Here is a 17,690-nt window from a genome sequence, read left to right as displayed (position 1 = left end):
CAACACAGGGGATGATACTTGGTGGTGCAGCCCACACCAGAAGGAAGCAGGAACAGAAGATGACTAAACTATTGCTGCTTTGAACATACTGGGATCACTGTCAAATACAGCGAAAACAAAACACCTTGTCTATTTATTTTTTAAAGTTACATCAAAACTGATATTTTCCTCTGTATGTAATAATTTCCCATAAAGAAAAGAAAGGAGTCAAAAATTCTTAGCTAACAGAAACTGTTCCTATTAGATGTCACTGGTGATGAATTTGTGGCATCTGATTTAACAAAGACAATGGGATTTCCGATTTAATAGCTATAAATAGTAACTTTTTCCTTACCAGGTATCAGGTGCAGTCTTATATGTGCACTGTCAACTCCCTGTCGATTTTCAAACTTGTGGTTTTTAAACTTGCAGTATGCCGTGAGCTCTTTCTCTTTGCTACAGTCACTTCCTGTGTAATTGTACATGTAGCAAAACAAATTTCCTTTTTTCTCTTTCCCTGTATGGACGGATGAAGACAGGTTAACACAGATTTGGGGTCAATCAGCTGAAAACAGCAGAAAGCTTCAGCAAAACTTTCCTTTCTGTGGGTCCTACAAAAAAGAATTCCTTCGTGAAAAAGCTCCCTCTCCGTACGCTGATCTCTGTCTCTTACTCCCCGCTTAATAAATCTGGAAGCTGTTGCATGATCAATATGTTTTCTCTTACTGGTGTATGAGCAAATCTTGCCCAAACCTTTATAACTGTTCAGGAACCAAAATTTGCCTTGGAAATCATTTTGGAGAATACTCTTTCTGCCTCTACCACAGGTGTTTCACAGGATAGGATACTTTTTTGCTGTTCTTATGGTTCTTTTGAAGTCAGGATCTGTAACTCCCACTGCTTTTCAGTATGCCTGTGCCTGAGGGTCCCTGGCTGAAGCCTCTTCCAAGAAGATTTTGGGATTTTTCCTAGCTACCAAAGGACTCCTCAAGAAAAGACTGAGGAGTCTCTACCTGCAGTAAAGCAGTCTCTACCTCCTTTACTCTTTAGCCTGTTGTTTTTGCACTCCTGCATGTTGTTTTCTGCTTTTTTAAAATTAACTGTTTTGTAACTCACTTGAAAACTTCCATTATATAAAAACAAACTCACTTGAAAACTTACAGTATATAAAAATATGTGAGAGAAGCTGCAGAATTGCCCTAAATTTTAAGATGTAGAAACTTGAGTTTTGTGCTGTTAAAGACCACGTTACCTGCATCCTTGAAGAAAACAGAACAGTCCTTTAAATTGCATTCTTAATGGATTAGTCTACATTTTTTGTGAATTATTAGATTTTCTAAAGTAACATGTTCTCAATACTCCGTTCAGAAAAAGTGGCAGAGTGGAAGATAAAAGTGAATAAATGGAGTTCAGCAATTTCTAATCTGAACACGGGTAAGAATGCCCACTTCTCCCTGCCTGGCAAGTCAAACCAATGTGTTTACCCGTTATGTCTTTATCACTACAGCAGTGACTTCAGTTGCTCTTCTATTAATCCCAGTCATGTTCTTCAGGCATACTAACCATCCTACAAAAAAGTCCATTTCCCTTTTTTTACACCCTCAGGAGTACTTGTGGGTTGTCCTAAAAGCAGTAAGTTTGAATTGTTTGCACAACTGAAAACAAAAAACCCAGAGTCTGGGTTATAACATACAGTGAAACTAATGATTCTGCAAGTTTATTGTATCTTACCAACTGGAAATCCATTTTGTCCAATCACAAACGTAACAGAGAAATCTTCTCTGGTGTTTGCACTCAGGCAGCACTCGAGGGTTTGTGGCTTTCCACAAGGTATTGATGCTGCAATGGGGTCTATCAGGATGTTCTGCTTCAGGGGCAAGGAAATAACCTCTATTGTCATATTGGCAGAGCTCTCCAAGTTTTGCTGGGAGACTGTGCAGATGTGGGTGCCTAAAAGAAGTGGTACAAAAAAACATGTCTCAGTTGACAGAAGTGCTCCTCAGGTTTTGCAAGGTGATGAGCCCTAATGCTGAACAAGTAGAGTGCTATTGGCAGCATCATGCCTTGCTGTCCTCCAACACTTATCATTTTAACTGTGGGCTTTTTATTCACTGGGGCCTTCACACTGATTTGCAGGGCTAGGGATGCTGCAAATGATCTGGCACAGAAATTTCATTGCCTTTGTAGCCAATAAGACCATATTCACTCACCACTCCAGTCCTGTGTGGCAGACTTCACTGTGAGCACAGATGTGGCTGGGAATTTGCTATTTTTGATGCACATATCACAGTCTACTGTTTTTGTGTCACTTCCAGACTGGATTTTCCAACTGATACTGTCATAATTGCTCGCATCACTTTCGCACGTTAGATTGAATGGATATCCCTCGGGCACTGGTGAGTTTGTACTTGAAGATATTGTTACGTGGGCTGAGACAACACAAGACAAAAGTCACATTATTGAGAGTCACTTTTAATCATTGTCTTGTAAATGCCATGTGCCACAGAGGCCACCTACATGTTAAAGAGCTGCTGGTCTGTCACAGCCACCTGACTCTCACCTTTCCAGAGGTACGTCACTCTGATGGTTTGACTGGCCCTGGCTCCGTGTTTAGTCTGCAGCTCACACGTATATGTTGTCACTGTACCTGACTTCTCAGGTGGGCATAGTGATTCCTCGATTTTGAGCTTGTATTCAGTGCAGTTTCCACTCGAACTGGAGACTCCTAGAGACAAATAAACATCCCTTGAAGGGTTATAGATGTCCAAAAACACCTCTGGAAATTACAAGCAATCACTCCAGGTAAAGAAGCCCTCATGGGCTTGTATGTAATTGACAGCATGGCACTTTTAACTCCTCATTGCTGAAGTTCATTCACATCTTTTATTCTGGCAACACTCACAGTGGTTTCCCAAGTTCCTGAAGACGAATCTCAGCACAGTGCTGGGCATCAACTGCCAAAACCAGTCAAAGAGCAACAGCATTGCTTGGAAACCCCAGGGTAAGACAAAGAGCATTTTGGTTTAGCCTAACCTTATTATCTGTGATATTTAGGATGAGTAAAGATAAGTAAACCAGGAGTAAATATTGCAGATGTCAATGTCATCTAATTTTGAAATAAAAATTTGTAGGTACTCGACAGTCATTTGACTTTAGATCTGAAGAGTGATGGTTTAGCTGGAAGCACTAAATCTGTCCTATGCTGCAGCTGACAGTGCATCTGGCATGAAAGCACAGCAGAGTTCCTGAGGGAAAACCTGGCCCAGGGAATTAAGGGCAAAACAGCTCATTGCAGAAGGCCAGGATCCCCTCCTCTTTCTGCAAACACTGCTGTACACCAGTACCTGTTCTCTGTGGAAATGACTGTGTGCATGAGCTTTGAAGGTTTTCTCTCATTTTGCTGTCCTGCTTTCTGCTAAATTTCATTTATAGCAAACAGTTAACAATAAACAGCTAATTTATACACATAAAATATTAAGAGGGTAACGGACCATTTAGGATGATGGTTCAAGAGACATTTATGAGCATTTCTGTTTATGTCATTTTGTAACTCTTTGTAGCACATTTACTTGGTCTTTTATTAACTTTTTATATTAGAAGTAAAGCCTTATGCAATGCCACTGACACAACTGGTATGTGCTGAATCACAGCTACAGGTGGAGAGGGAAACTGTGCTCTCAGTATTTAGCTGTGCTGCAGCTGTTTCAAAGCACCTGCCTCTCTTGGTTGCCAAATCATGATATGTGGTACACAGAAGCTCTTTGTACCCCAAGGGTGATCCTGGAGATAGTAGTAGAGACTGATGCACCCACCCTTGCTCCCAGAATTCGACAATGCAGAAATAAGCTTTTTGGAAGAAGTTTGTGTGATGTTGGTCCAGGCAGCTGTTTCCATCCAGGATGTCACAGTTTAAGGTATTGATGTCTGCACAGTGCATGGAGATGCCCAGAGCCCCACTGGCACCTGCATGGCACATATGGAGTCTGCACCTCCTCCTGCCACATCTTTGGAGCACACCCTGTATCTATCCTAGGACTTTGTGGTAGCCAGTTAGGAGGAGATTAAAGCATGAACAAACCCAGCAGGTGAAAGACAGCCTTTTGTTAATCTTACCTGTAATATTGATTGTTCCATTTACATTCCAGGAAGCAATAAGTGATGGTAAGTGTCTGTCAATGCAACAGGACAGCTGAGGACTGTTCTTTCGGGTTTCAGGACTGTTACATATAACTTCAATGTCCTTTACATTTGGAGTGATACGTAGTGGAAAGACAGATATTGTTTCTGTGGCCTTCAATCTGTAAGACTGACTGCTATTTGTGAAAGTGCATTTATAGGAACCTGTAAAGAATAGACAGTATCTTAGCACTGAGAACAGTTCTTTTGGTTTTGCCTCTATATTTGGAATTAGGATCTACTTCCATATCTAGTTTTCACATCTCCCTGCTCTGCAGTGGCTTTGCTACTTGCTGATCAACATGTACCCTCAGGTCACCTGCAGGATGCTTTCTGCAGACTTCTGGTGCCAAATACATCCAGATTAGGAGGGGTAATGTTGAGGGGTACTTGAAAAGAGACCAGTGTTCTGGGACTGAAATACTTAAAATCTTGTGGACTTGGTGCTTTTGGGACCTGTATATTACCCACAGTCCTTCTGGCATCAATATGTCATGGTAAGAATGTAGACCGTGCAAAAGTCTCCTACACAGAATGGGTGAGAGATTAAGTGCCCAGGGTGGACTCCACTAGAACTGGCCTTGGAACACAGGCTCTTAGGCTGCTCAGAAGGTACTGCCAAAGAGAGCAGAGTATTTATCATAGAATGTCCCGAGCAGAAGAGAACCATCACGATCGCTGAGTCCAACTCCTGGCCCTGAGCAGGACCATCCCCAGGAATCACACCATGTGCCTGAGAGTGTTGTCCAAACGCTTCTTGAACTCTGTCAAGTTTGGTGCTGTGATCACTTCCCTGGGGAGCCTGTTCCAGTGCTCAACCACCCTCTGGATGAAGAACCTTTTACTGATATCCAACCTAAACCTCCCCTGATTCAGCTTCATGACTTTTCCTCCAGTCCTGTCATTGCTCATGAGAGTGAAGAGATTGGTACCTGTCCCTCTGCTTCCCCTCACCAGGAATTTGTAACTCCAGTGAGGTCTCCCCTCAGTCTCCTCCAGCTGAACAGACCAAGTGCCCTCAGCCACTCCTCACACAACTTCCCTTCAAGGCCCTTCACCGTCTTCATTGCCCTCCCCTGGACAGTCTCTAATGGCTCAATATCTTCCTTATATTGTGGTGCCCAAAACTGCCACAATATTCCAGGTGAGGCCGCCTGAGTGCAGAGCAGAGTGGAACAATCCCCTCCCTTACCCAGCTGGTGATGCTTTGCCTGATGCCCCTCAGGACACAGTTGGCCCTTGTGGCTGCCAGGGCACTGCTGACTCATGTCCAGCTTGCCATCGACCAGGACCCCCAGGTCCCTTTCCCTTTATCAGTCACTCTCTCAGGCACAAGTGCCCTGAATGCAGCCTGCCTTGTTTTTGAAACTGGCGATCAGGGCTCCAAACTTCCTTCATACTTTAGGTACGTGGGTTCCCCTTCCCCACAGGGGTAGCCAAGTGAGTAGGCCACTTACATAGGAATAGAGACACCAAGGTTCAGGGCATCCTCAGTCCAAAGACTTTTGGACTCATGATTTATACCTCACATGTGTGTGCACGAATACCTGGCCACACGCTACCCTTTTTGGAGTTGAGTGTATAATTCATGGACCAAAGAGAACTGAGTGAGAACTTGAGTCCAAACTCTGATAATACATAATAATTCCCCTAATAAGTCCTCCCAGCAAAATGCCACCAGTTCACATGTTTCTGATTTTCAAAAAACCCTAAATGTCAACACATGTAAAACTGTAACTCCGAACTAGCCCCACTAGTGGTTACATCTGCTGTTTTAATGATATAAAATCATACCAGAATCCTCCATCGTAACATCGGTGATTTTAAGGATCGACCTTCTGGTTTCTACAGTCATCTCTATTGAACGCCGGAAGCTGGGTGAGATGATCTGATCCAAGTGATACCAGGTCGCACTGTGAAATGCTGAATTTATCTCACAGGTCAGTGTTACTGTATCCCCTTCAAAAATGTTCAAGGGTTCCACGTTGAAGTTTACCTGATCTGGGAAAACAGAGAGAAACATTCTGCATTACTGTCATTTCATCTCATGACTATGTGGTGTCTTTCATCTTACGGGGTTCCCAGGTGTTTCACAACTAATATGCACCCAGCAACAGTTGCAGGGCACTACCTCTGATACAAGCCATGAGATTTTCCCTCTGTGTATTCTTTTCCTATCTTTTTCGGCCAAAGATATCAGCAGGTTTTATGCAGAGAGCTAGAAATATCACCACCACTGCTTTCTAAGCAGATAAACTGGGAGGAGAAGCAACCAGGTTGAAGTAATCCTCTGAGACAGACATTCCAGCACTCTGAGAGTACAGCACCTCTGGAGCACTTGATAAAGCAACTGAATTGTTAACACATTGTCCAGCAGCAGTATGGAAAATGTGCCAAGGAAGCCAAGGGGAATGTGTTCTCATGTAAACTGCAAGAGGTTTTCATTTTGCTCCAAAGAGTAGGAAGTGCTGGCAGCCTGACATGCTAAGAGCTGTCTCAGTTCTGGAAGTGAACTTAAGGGTGTTCAATCTCTCTCCCTTTCAGAGAGACTGCATCAGGGATCATCGAATAGTTTAGGCTGGAAAAGACCTCTAAGATCAACAAGTCCAGTGGAGTAGCTGGAAGGCTTTGGTTTTTCATGGAAGGTACTGCATGCATGGTCCTCTCATGAAAGTCCTAAGTTTTGATGAAAAAGGATAAAAAGAAATAGCCAGAGAAATAAATGGTTTTGAAGGCCGTGTACAAAAATAATCAACATTATAAGGAAGCTACGTGATTTAGGCTAAAAATACTAAAGTAGAAGTTGAAGGAAAGTACTGAGAGAGCTTTAAACTTACAAGGCACTTCTGTTGTGAAGGTAGATGGTTTTGGCTGGTAGAATGGTTCTAGAACTTGTAGTACAGCTCTGTTGGAACTATCAATCTGACTGGCGCTTGCTGGTCCTGCTTTTACTTCATATTTCACAAAAACACTTCCAGGACTAAACAGATACAAGAACGAGAAAAGCATCAGAATTAAATATTCTTGTCTATTAGTTGTTTTCTATTTGTGGTGACCCATCTTATATGGCTGGGAAGGCTTCACTGGGCTCACCTGTGAAAGCTCCTGTTGGGACTCAAGACTTGCTCTGATATACAAGAAGGTTGTGCTACAGCTTTTTCCTAAGATCAAACACCTTTATGTGACATCTTCCTTGTCTGGTGTTTATTTCTAGTAAACTCTCCTTAGAAAACCTAAAATACAGCTGCATTTAAATATCTGTGGGCACAAGTAATACCTCTTTTATGCAGTGTTGCATCCAGAGTCAATGTACTAATTCATCTTCCTCGTGACCTAGGAAATGATGTGAAGATTACTCGCATCCTTTTCCCCTTTTGGGTGGAACTCAGTCTTTCCCATAAAAGGCTTTGAATTAGATGGAGAATGATTATGTTTCTTGGACTCTTGCAGAGTGTTGAATTTTACCCTATTTCCAGGCTCATAGCTGGGCTTTCCTTTGCAGCATTTATTACTGTTATTCAGTCTGTGTATAATGGGAGTGGGTTCTAGCCAGAGTGAATGTAGCCTTTGCTAACTTGTGTCTCCTTGAGACTGGACAGAAAGATTGGTGTGTTCAGGAAAAAATGAAACTATTTACTTACCTGAAACCAGTCACTGTTGCCGATACAAAGCCTGGTAAACACCTGTAGCTGGCATTAAACTGTAAACAAAGACATATGAGATGAGGTAAGTGCTTTGTATATCACTCCAGTGCGCTTAAAATAGGAAACCCTCCATTCAAGACTGATGTGAGTATGGGCATGCAGCATATCTGATAGAACGGGCCTGGTGCTCTCACCACTGTCACAGGGTAAATGTCTGTTGATGGTTTCATTCCATGTGTGTTCCCATGGATCTAAGCTTGGACAAATAACGTGATTTTTTTTTCCATGCTTTAGATAGAAAAGATCCCTGAATACTTCCTGGTTGGACAGTGTATTAAAAACAATGGGAATACTGTTATTCCTTTTAATGGAGTCAGCTTTGGCCCACCTTGTATCCCCCACTGCTGCATACTTCCCAGTTCCCCACACAGTGACAGGCCACCCTATGTCCCAGACACTTAGGGTAAACACCATACTACTTAGAGGGCTCTCTACCTTCAGAGATGAAAAACTAAAGTCATTACCGCTTTTTCAAGGTCAGCTTTGTATTTTTGGTATAATACAGAGGAAGAATCCCTGAGATCATCCAGAAAGTCTATGCCGAGTCTGACTGACATATACATTACAATGGGCTCTCCCATACCACATGAGTCTGTAAGGAAAGACATAAAAATAAAGGTAAAATAACCAGAAGCAATGCTTACATAGTGATTTCTTAGCTTTCTCTTCTAACTTAATAATCTTAGAATCATATAATGATTTGGGTTGGAAGGGACCTTTCAGATCATCGAGTCCAACCCCCCAGTCTGGCCTTGAACACTTCCAGGGATGGGGCATACACAACTATTCTGGGCAACCTGCTCCAGTGTCTCATTACTCTGATCTTAAAAAATTTCTTCCTAAATTTAATCTAAATCTACCCTCTTTAAGTTTAAAATAATTGCAACTTGCAAGATTCATCTGTATAATAAGAAAGTTGTGATTCTTCTAATTTTCTATGTCTAATTTATGTGTCTGCCATCTGCTAGATACCTAGACTCCCTTTCCAGTTGATGCAAAGCTGTAGAAATCTTTAGAAGATGAAACATTCAGAAGATGATAGCTTTCCTGAAATGGTTGAATTCCTACATTGCTCTAGATATTAGGATGTTATATGGATGAATAACTGATCAGAGACTTAACTTTTACATAGTGAAATGTACACAGGATGAATCTCCACCTATGTTTCCCTGCAATGAATGGAAAAATCCCCAGTGCTTTGGGAGGGTAATATTCTGGGTGGAGACTCATCAGTGAGCACAAAATAATATAAAATGCTTAGAGAGAGACTGGAATTTTCTATGCTGGGTTCATTTAAGGACATGTCCATACCACATGTGAAGGAGCTCTGGATCCAGGGGCCTGGACTATCTAAGGGGTGTGCAACCTCAACATGAAACAGGTGTTAGCTCTAGTCCTGGAAATAGTATGGCAATATGGATATGGGACTGCCCAGTAATAGAAGCATTGCCTACAAGCAGAATTAATTGGAATGGGCATGCTGACAATATCGGATTGCTTCCAGATCTAGTGCTGCCTCTGGGTGTCTCTGCATGCTGCTCCATCACAAATAAGAAGCAGAGCCTCATGGGTGTTTGTCTTGGACTGCAGAGACAACATGTAGTACTCCACCCCAGTGATGTCAGGCCTAAGTATCCACCCTTTTGTCACCAGTCATCAGTCAGGTTCCTAAAAATTCCTGGGCACCTTGTCACAGGACTCATGAAATAAAATCAAACACATGTGCTGGGCTTTTTAGTTCCTTCTCTTCTCTTGAGCACCATGGCACACTTTGGTCACATTTGTGAAAATCTGATGAGATGAAACTTCCTTTGCTTGGCAAAAGCAGAAAGTCACAAAGAGGCATGTGAATGACTCCAGGAACTGGGGCTCCAAATGGCACTTAATATCTGCAAGTAAGTTGGGTCAAGGTGGGCCCATATCACAAGGAGAAGAGCTCTAGACCATTTCTACAGTTTCCACATTCACAGGGAATGTAGTAGCCAGCTCAGTCTTGACATGCTGCTTTATGCCATCTTTTAGCACTATTCTGACTTCCAACCAGTATATGAGTTGTACAGTGATGGAGTTCAGCACTATGTCCCCTTACCTTCAGTCTGGGGCTCACAGTAAGGTCCATAGAAAGGCATTTTCTGCATGTAGCCACAGGGCAGGGCAGGTTCCAGGCTGAGAGAAGGGCAGGGTATCATGTCACTGCACACCCTGCTCGGCCAGGCATATCCCTTTTCACAGGAACAACGGCTGCTCTTCTCACCACTGGGCAGGCAGACTGTCAGACAGACAGACAGAGAAATACCATGGGAATGGTGATAAGTATTTTCTTTATCTTCATGACAGTGGTCCCAATTAAATGTTGCCCTTCTTGTGAGTTCACTTGAATGATGCAAACAGGATGAGCAGAAGACTTGCAAATCTTACTCTACTAATTGCAAATCACTAAACAGAAATGGGAATCAGACTGGTACAGTGGTAAGTCTGATCAATAACTTTTAAGTAACCGAATGGAAATATGAGGCCTGATCCTAAAAATTTATCTGGCATACTGGCCAGGGTCCTATGATACTTTTCAGATTGGATATTTCTATGTTACTTGGGCTGAAAGCAAATATGTCAGCTTTTAAAGACTGTAACAGCAAGATCATTCAGAATGCAGCTGTTGTGTTGCTCTATGTCCTGACAGATGCTGTGTGACAGAAGGTAACATTATCACAAAATGCTTTAAAACACTAAAAGAAAGAAACCAACCAACAAAAAAAAAAAACAACAAAACACTTGACTGTAACTTTTTCTGCTCCTAATGTGTCATTTGTAAAGCAAGATATTAACAAAATTACTTTTACACATTGCATGTGACCCAGAAGGCCTTTAAAAGATCCATTTGCATGTTGTTTTGGGAACTGCTAAACACTTCCTTTCACTGCTTTATGGGCCAGCGATAAGGAGGTACCAAATCTCTACTATTGTAAATGATTGGTGTGTTTGTACTAGCTGCTCAGATATGATGTTGCACAACCCCAGCTTATATAATAAAACCTGCCTGATATCATGCCCTGTAAGAATAAGTTAAGTGAGTTATACAGGAAAAGACTGCATCTCATGTAGCCTGTCTCTGTCAGGGTCAGAGTACAGCCCCTTACAGCGAATTACGTCCCAAATACAGGAGGAGGGAAGTAAACAGTCTGATAACCGCTGTCCCAGCTTCCTGAAACTTGAAAGTAACTCAGACTGCTTGTTAGTCAAACTGGAGCAGGATCCTTTGGCTCAGGTTTCCTCTGGCTTTGTCCCTTCCTTAGGAAAAGCATTCAGAGCTGTTCCTAATGCCAACATTATATAAAGAGCAGTGGTAAGACACAGATAACAAAACATGCTGTTTTGAAGCTAGAGCTTCAGTCTTGCTGGATCTTTCAGTAGGCAGCAGAGATGGTTCAGTTTTGCTGATTTCTAAGTGTGCTGGGTGGTAGAAGTGGGAGATATCAAATACTGACAAAATAACACATCATCCAGAATATTAAAATCAATAACTAACCCACCTGTTGTAACGTGGATGTTTGAAATTGTTGTTTGCATATTTGAAATGTTTGTTGGAACTGTAAGATTTTTGAAATACTCTTTGATTGGCTGCAGGTAAGATGAATCTGTAAGGCTTACTTCAATGTCAACCATGTACTCTGGAAGGGGAACGTCAAAAATATACTCTGAAAGAGAAATAGAATTTCACTGCAAAGCTGTGTTTAAAGGTAAATCACAAACCGATTTGGCATTTGGGCTCTTGGTTGCTATTTAATGGTAACTTCGGTGGCATTCTGCTTAGAGGATCTTCTTGCTTCCCCCTCAGCAGACATTCTGCCTCTGTTTTATCTGCTACTTGTCTGAGAAAAGCCAGATTTCTTTGGTCTTAGAGCAATAGGAAAAGGATATAAGTGGCATAATATATACAGAGAAAAATTGTCTCATCTCGTCTCTCCTTTCAGTCAGTAAGTGGATGGGATGTCAGCCACAGACTGAGGTGATACAGGATTATCTTGTGGCCCCTGTCCTACCAAGAAGCTTGGGGAGGGTATTTTCTACACTGGTATTTCAATTGCAGAGAAGCTGTGCTGATATGTCATCAAAGGGATACCATCCAGAGGGACCTGGAGAGTTCTGCTTTCCTGGAAATGATTGAACACCTGCCCAAAAATGGGAAGTAGCAAATGAATCCTTCTTTTGTTTTACTGAGTAAACTGTCATTATCTCAACCCATGGGTTTTCTCACTTTATCCTTCTGATACTGTTCCACATCCCATGGAGGGAGAGTGAGTGAATGGCACTGTGGTGCTTCAGTGGGGTTAAAGCACAACAACACCTCCCCCTTGATGTTCCCAGTTCAGTACATCAATAGATGCTGCCCCTAACAGGGATTTCACCCTTGGTTTACTAGAAAACTGCTCTATTACCATACATTTGTGTACCTACCGTTTCGCTTCTGCCTTTGCATATCTGGGTGGAAGCTTTCCTCTCCTAGCGTGCTGTCAATCTGTGGAAAAAACAGAAAGTGAAGCTCTGTGAGAAAAACAAAGTAAAGCTTTAGCTGCCATTGTTGGCAAAAGAAATTAGTGAAGAAGATAATGACATAGGCAATTTTTTCCCACCGCTCTTGGTCCCAACTCTCCAGCCTTCCACCCCATCTTCCTCTTTAAACAGAATATTTCTATCTTCCTAGCAGGGAAGAGTTAAACACCAGCTGAGGGATGTACTGAGTTTGCAGATGACTCTTTGCATATCTCTGCAAGGCAATTGCCTCAGCTGAAAAGGATTTCTCTGTCTGAGCTGCAGTCCCCGCTATGGGGCAGATACATGCCCCTAGGCCTGGGCCAGACTTGTGGGGGTGGTCCCACTGCTTGGGAAACCCAGCCACTTGGCCTTTGAATTCAGAAACCAAACTCTCATCACCCTTTTCTTTCCTCTTTGCTCTGAGCTTCCATCTCTGCAGCAGCAAAGCCACCCTGAGTAGGAAAAGAGGATTGAAAAGTCTTGGCTCCAGCTCAGTTGCCAGGTCAGCTACTTTGGGGCCATCAGTAACACGCAGTTGACCAGGGCAGTGGTGGCATAGCTTCAGTATGACTGGTTTATGCAGGCTGCAGCCAAGTGAGATGCAGACCATCTTATCTTTTTCAATCGTGCCCTAAAAATACCTTGGCACCACCGTTAGCAAGAAAGGCTAAAGAACAAGCACAGACGCAGGCAGGAAATTTGCAGCTTTGCCAGTTTCTTGATTCCTACTGAAACCTTTATTTACAGAAAGGGTGAATAGCTTGGCAACTCTTAAGTCATCTCTTTACATAAAGGAACCATCTGGTGTGTGATTAGAGCTGGGCTTTGTGTCGCAGCTGTGCCAGAGTGAAGATCCCAAGGCACTCTGGCAGTTTTTGCACTGCCGGGGTACGACCTCCGTGTTAGAGGTTGGCTGCAAGAATTACAGAAATCCCAGTGCAATCCATGTCTTACTCCAGGTTTGGACTCAGTGGTTTCCTTTTTCAATTGTTCTCCCAAATAACTGAAGGGTATTGCTATGTTCCTAAATACTTCACATATTTCACACCATTAAATAATGACTCATTTGCAGGGTGTACCATGGATCAATGATGATTTAAAAAAAAAAAAAAAGGTGTTGCTTTTTTCATGAAAACTCTTAAGTGCTGAGATGGAGACTGCTTGAAAAAAACAGACCAAACAAGATACTTGGTCACTATTAGACATCTGCTGAAGTGCAGGTGAGGCTGCTGGAACCAGACATATCTTGGTTTGCCAAGACAGAAGACAGGAGATAGTGGTAGAAACAGCTTAAGGAGTTTCTATCTTCCTCTTCATGTTTCCACTTTTCAAGATGCTCAATAAAAGAGGTTCTCCCATTCTCTCACAATGGAGAAGACAACCGAAGTATTTTCTGGTCTAACAATAATAGTGATGACCAAGAGTAGGTAGATTTGTAGACTAGTTTTATTTATCAGACTATATTAACTATATTAACTTCCATTAACTTGGTTTCTCTGTTCCTCTTTTTGTTAGGGACTAGTTGTGCGGAAACTGTCTGTTAACAAACCCATACACAGGATGAAGCACAAAACAGCTTTCCATAATTCCCACTACAGATGAAGCAAAAGAGGTATGTGAGGATTATCAAGAAAGTGGGAAACTGAAGAGAAATCTGAGTCCAAGAGCAACATCTAAACACAAATCACTCAGGAGTGGCATTTTGGTCTTGTGGACTTGTCCTATTGTCAAGACAGTGGTGAGACACCTGTCACCCACCTGTAACACCTTTGTGCCTGAGCTAGTTTTGTTGACATGTCACTTCTAGGCAAGATATATTTGGATCTTCTCTCATAGGATGGGTGAATTCCATCCAGGAGCAATGCCCACATAACTGTTACCTAAGCTTAGCTCCAGGGACAGCAATTGAAATCCTTTGCAGACTAACACAGGTGAGAAACCAGAAGTGTTTTTTCAGTGCCTTCTGAAGAGGCTTTAAGACTGGGGAGCAAGAAGAGCGCAGTTCCTGGATTTCTCCATCTCTTTTACACACTCTGGGTTCAGTTTCTCTACCTGGTCTTATCCTGACTTCCTCCAAAGTTTTGTGGATGTGAAGGAGAGCAACAAGGTGCTACAAGTAGAGACCAAATGAAAACTAATGCAGCTGGGAAAGAATACTCACTACATATCGGAATGGTTTGAAGTTTGAGTCCTGTGATGTCTGGCAGCAGGCTGAGACCAGCAGAACCAGGCAGTGGAGACCTGCAGTGATTGGGGACGGCATTTTTTCCAGTGACCTTGCTGTGAGACCTGAAAAGATAATGAAACAACAGGGAATTTTCAGCTGACTCACACAGTAGGAAATACGAGCATACTCTACAAAAACAGTGTGTTCACATTCCTTCAGCGCACTCTGCCTGTTCACTCCATCCAAGGCAAGGCATGGAACAAGGCCTGTAATTATTCCTCTGCCACTGTCATCAGATGGTTTCCCTCATATTTCCTTTTTTTTCATATTGGCTGTAGCTACTCAAAATAAGAGAAAGAAATTGCTTGGAGAAGGCAGAGTCCTAAGCAGGTTCCTAACAAGAATAAAGGAGGTGCTGGAAATCCATCTGCCATGAGGAAAGTTGACTTTGGATCTTCAAGTATTCCTTACAGTGGTACTTGGGAAATGCACAGCCAGGACATGAGGGAACAACTAGAAATGTTGCTGTAAGTGAGGGCCTGTCCTGTTGCAGAGGGAGAGCTCTGCTACTGGCTGTATCCCACTCAGGAGAGGGCTGTAGCAACACCTTGGACTCAGCTAGAGATTTCTGCATGTTTGTTATGCCTTGGATAACAATGGAAACAATGAAGAGTGGTATCTCCTTGGAAAAAAAAATACCTGTTATCTTGAGTTTTTAGTATACATCTCCATTAATTGCACTGGAGTTAATAAATAAGTAACCTAGAACCCAAGAATACTGACACACCAGAATATAATGTGGTGCTTGAAATCAAAACCCAGAAAAAAAATAACCTTTTCCAGCTCATTAATACCTAAGCTAATTTACTCACACAGTAGATCAGACGATGAAACACAAAGGAAGAGGTAAAACAAGCATGGACCCTCATAACAGATGCTGACACATTTATGCAACCAAAGGGAATAGAAAAAGGGAGGTGAAGAATACATAAAAAATACATATTTTGCTATGAATATGCACTTTCTGGCTATTCCTAACAAAGCACTTCCCTACCTTGAGAATTAATGGCTAGTAGAGAGCTACAGAAAAAGGTAGAACCCAGGAAGATTGTGAAAATCATTTTGAGAGAGGAAAGCACTGAGAAAAGACTCTTAAGAGTAGTACTGAACAGTACCTGAGTGGATAACAGCAACCTGATTAAAGTCATGAGCTTTTGTAAAATTATGGTCTTTTTGCACTGAAGAGGCTGTTCATCCAAACTCAGGCTTTGCAAGGCTGTGAATCACAAGGTGAAAGCAGAAAAATCAGCACCTCCTGAGATGATAATGAACATTGGCAGTGGCTGCTTACTGCCACTATTGCGTATCAGAGCTGGTGCTCCCAAGCAAGCAGGGAGCAGAAAACTGTAATATCAAAATGATCTCTGGTCTCACCTTGTGAATTGAAAGAGGATGGCAATGAGTTATAGTACTTGATGTCACCAATGTGGGTATCCAGCAGGGATTTATCACCGAATGTGGTTCTTAGGGAGATCCATCTGGAGTGAGACTTCACCTGGATACTGACCTGGTTGAAACATAGGAAACAAAAGTAGGAATAAATTATTTTCTATTCCAATATAGAGATGTCATCACCAGAGCTCTGCAGGAATGTGGTGTAAGCCTGTATCTTACCCTCTGTTCTCAAGTGATGTGGAAAAGGCAGTGGTCAGTGACACAACACTGTGGAAAACTTCACATGATTGAGAAAGTCTGCCTGTGAAGAGCTGTGCTGGAGCCACAGGATACTGAGTGACTCAGTCATGAAGTTCATGAAATTCAGCACCAGTAAGTGTAAGGCAGAAAGAAATGATCGTGACATTATGTGTTCTGTGATGGACACCGAACTGACTATTACCACTCAGAAACGGGGGCTGAAGAAATGTCAACTGAATTTCGAGATGTAATTGAAAAAGGAAAACTAATTTTAAGATATTTTAGGATAGCAACAGAGAGAAAAACCAAAACCAAAAAAGCCGAACCCAACCCGAACAAAAGCAAAACACACAAAACAAATTTAAACAAAAAACCAAACCAAAACAAAAAATGCCACTGTTATGTAGACATTTGAGCTAACACAATATAGCTGCTCTTATACTCCTATACAGGTATAACCAGAAAGCAAGACATCACAGTGATTCAGAACATCTTCCCACCCCACCCCAAAATCTATTAAAAAAAACACTGTTACAGGAGGGGGGTTTCAGTTTCCTGGGCATGTCTGTCAGTATACCCAGCATTCCACAAAAGACACTGCTTTTCTATTTTGGAGACATCATCTGCTTGTAACTCAAGACTTCCACGGATCTGGCTGAACCCAAGACCATGATTGATCAAAGTGGATCAAGAGGGAAACATTAGAGGTTTTCCCTGAGCTAGTGGCATGACTTAATAACTGAAGCACTAACAAAACAAAGGTTTCTGGTAGGTTTGTATGTGCAGCATGTGCTCACAGCATGTGGTAAAATAGCTTAATCTGTACAAAGAACTTGTATTACATAGGTGATGGGTTGATGAAACAGACAGTAGGAAGGGGAAAAGGTCATTAAACAAAATTTATGATGAGGTTAAACAATATCTGGTACAGTTTTGCATTTATCTTTTGCACTGTTCCCAGATTTGTGTTCATATTCAAATGTTATGGGTCACCTCTATTTTCAGACACATCCTTTGTGTGACCATGTAGCTGAAAGCAAATGCCCTGTTAATTGTACATGTAAAACATCATATAGAGGACAACTCATGTAAGAACTGTGGTGCTACTCAGGCTTTGATAGCAATTTAAAACTCCAAAACAAGCCAGGATCTAGAAAGCCAGAAAACTAGCAAACAAATTGCAAATAGGGAAAAGTATTAATGTTCTTCTCAAGTAATGCGGCTGTCCCCCTCATTCATTTAATTTCTTAATGAATAAAGCACTGCTGTAAATTTTTTCAGTCAGCAAATTCCCAAGTATCTATCTGCCTTCAGTGGGTAAAGCAGTTGTGTGGACACATTCCTCATTTTTCATACAAACTGTCTCCTGGGAAGCAATAAGTAACTTCAATTTATAAAGCCTCAGAGAGGTAAAGAAGTCAAGATTTACTACCAAA

The 17,690-nt window shown here is 42.0% G+C and overlaps 1 protein-coding gene across 1 annotated transcript in view; it reads right to left on the bottom strand.

The window, feature by feature from the left end:
* The window catches only part of ADGRF5 (adhesion G protein-coupled receptor F5), a 42,495-nt gene that overhangs the window by 10,680 nt on the left and 14,125 nt on the right, over positions 1–17,690 (bottom strand). Inside the window, exons 2-15 of the mRNA XM_027718158.2 lie at positions 15,994–16,126; positions 14,554–14,681; positions 12,315–12,375; positions 11,390–11,554; positions 9,949–10,128; positions 8,324–8,451; positions 7,797–7,855; positions 6,993–7,135; positions 5,950–6,156; positions 4,093–4,320; positions 2,540–2,704; positions 2,190–2,408; positions 1,711–1,929; positions 335–496 (exon numbers count right to left, since the gene is read on the bottom strand). Coding sequence (XP_027573959.2) covers positions 335–496; positions 1,711–1,929; positions 2,190–2,408; positions 2,540–2,704; positions 4,093–4,320; positions 5,950–6,156; positions 6,993–7,135; positions 7,797–7,855; positions 8,324–8,451; positions 9,949–10,128; positions 11,390–11,554; positions 12,315–12,375; positions 14,554–14,655 — 2,038 coding nt within the window. The 5' untranslated portion in view covers positions 14,656–14,681; positions 15,994–16,126. The remainder of the gene's footprint in view (positions 1–334; positions 497–1,710; positions 1,930–2,189; positions 2,409–2,539; positions 2,705–4,092; positions 4,321–5,949; positions 6,157–6,992; positions 7,136–7,796; positions 7,856–8,323; positions 8,452–9,948; positions 10,129–11,389; positions 11,555–12,314; positions 12,376–14,553; positions 14,682–15,993; positions 16,127–17,690) is intronic.

The sequence above is a fragment of the Pipra filicauda genome, unplaced genomic scaffold (genome assembly GCF_003945595.2).
Source record: "Pipra filicauda isolate LSUMZ 115617 unplaced genomic scaffold, ASM394559v2 scaffold209_size2725305_pilon, whole genome shotgun sequence".
NCBI classification, from domain to species: Eukaryota; Metazoa; Chordata; class Aves; order Passeriformes; family Pipridae; genus Pipra; species Pipra filicauda.
The sequence above is the reverse complement of the archived record's forward strand: the minus strand, read 5'-3'. Positions and strand labels throughout refer to the sequence as shown.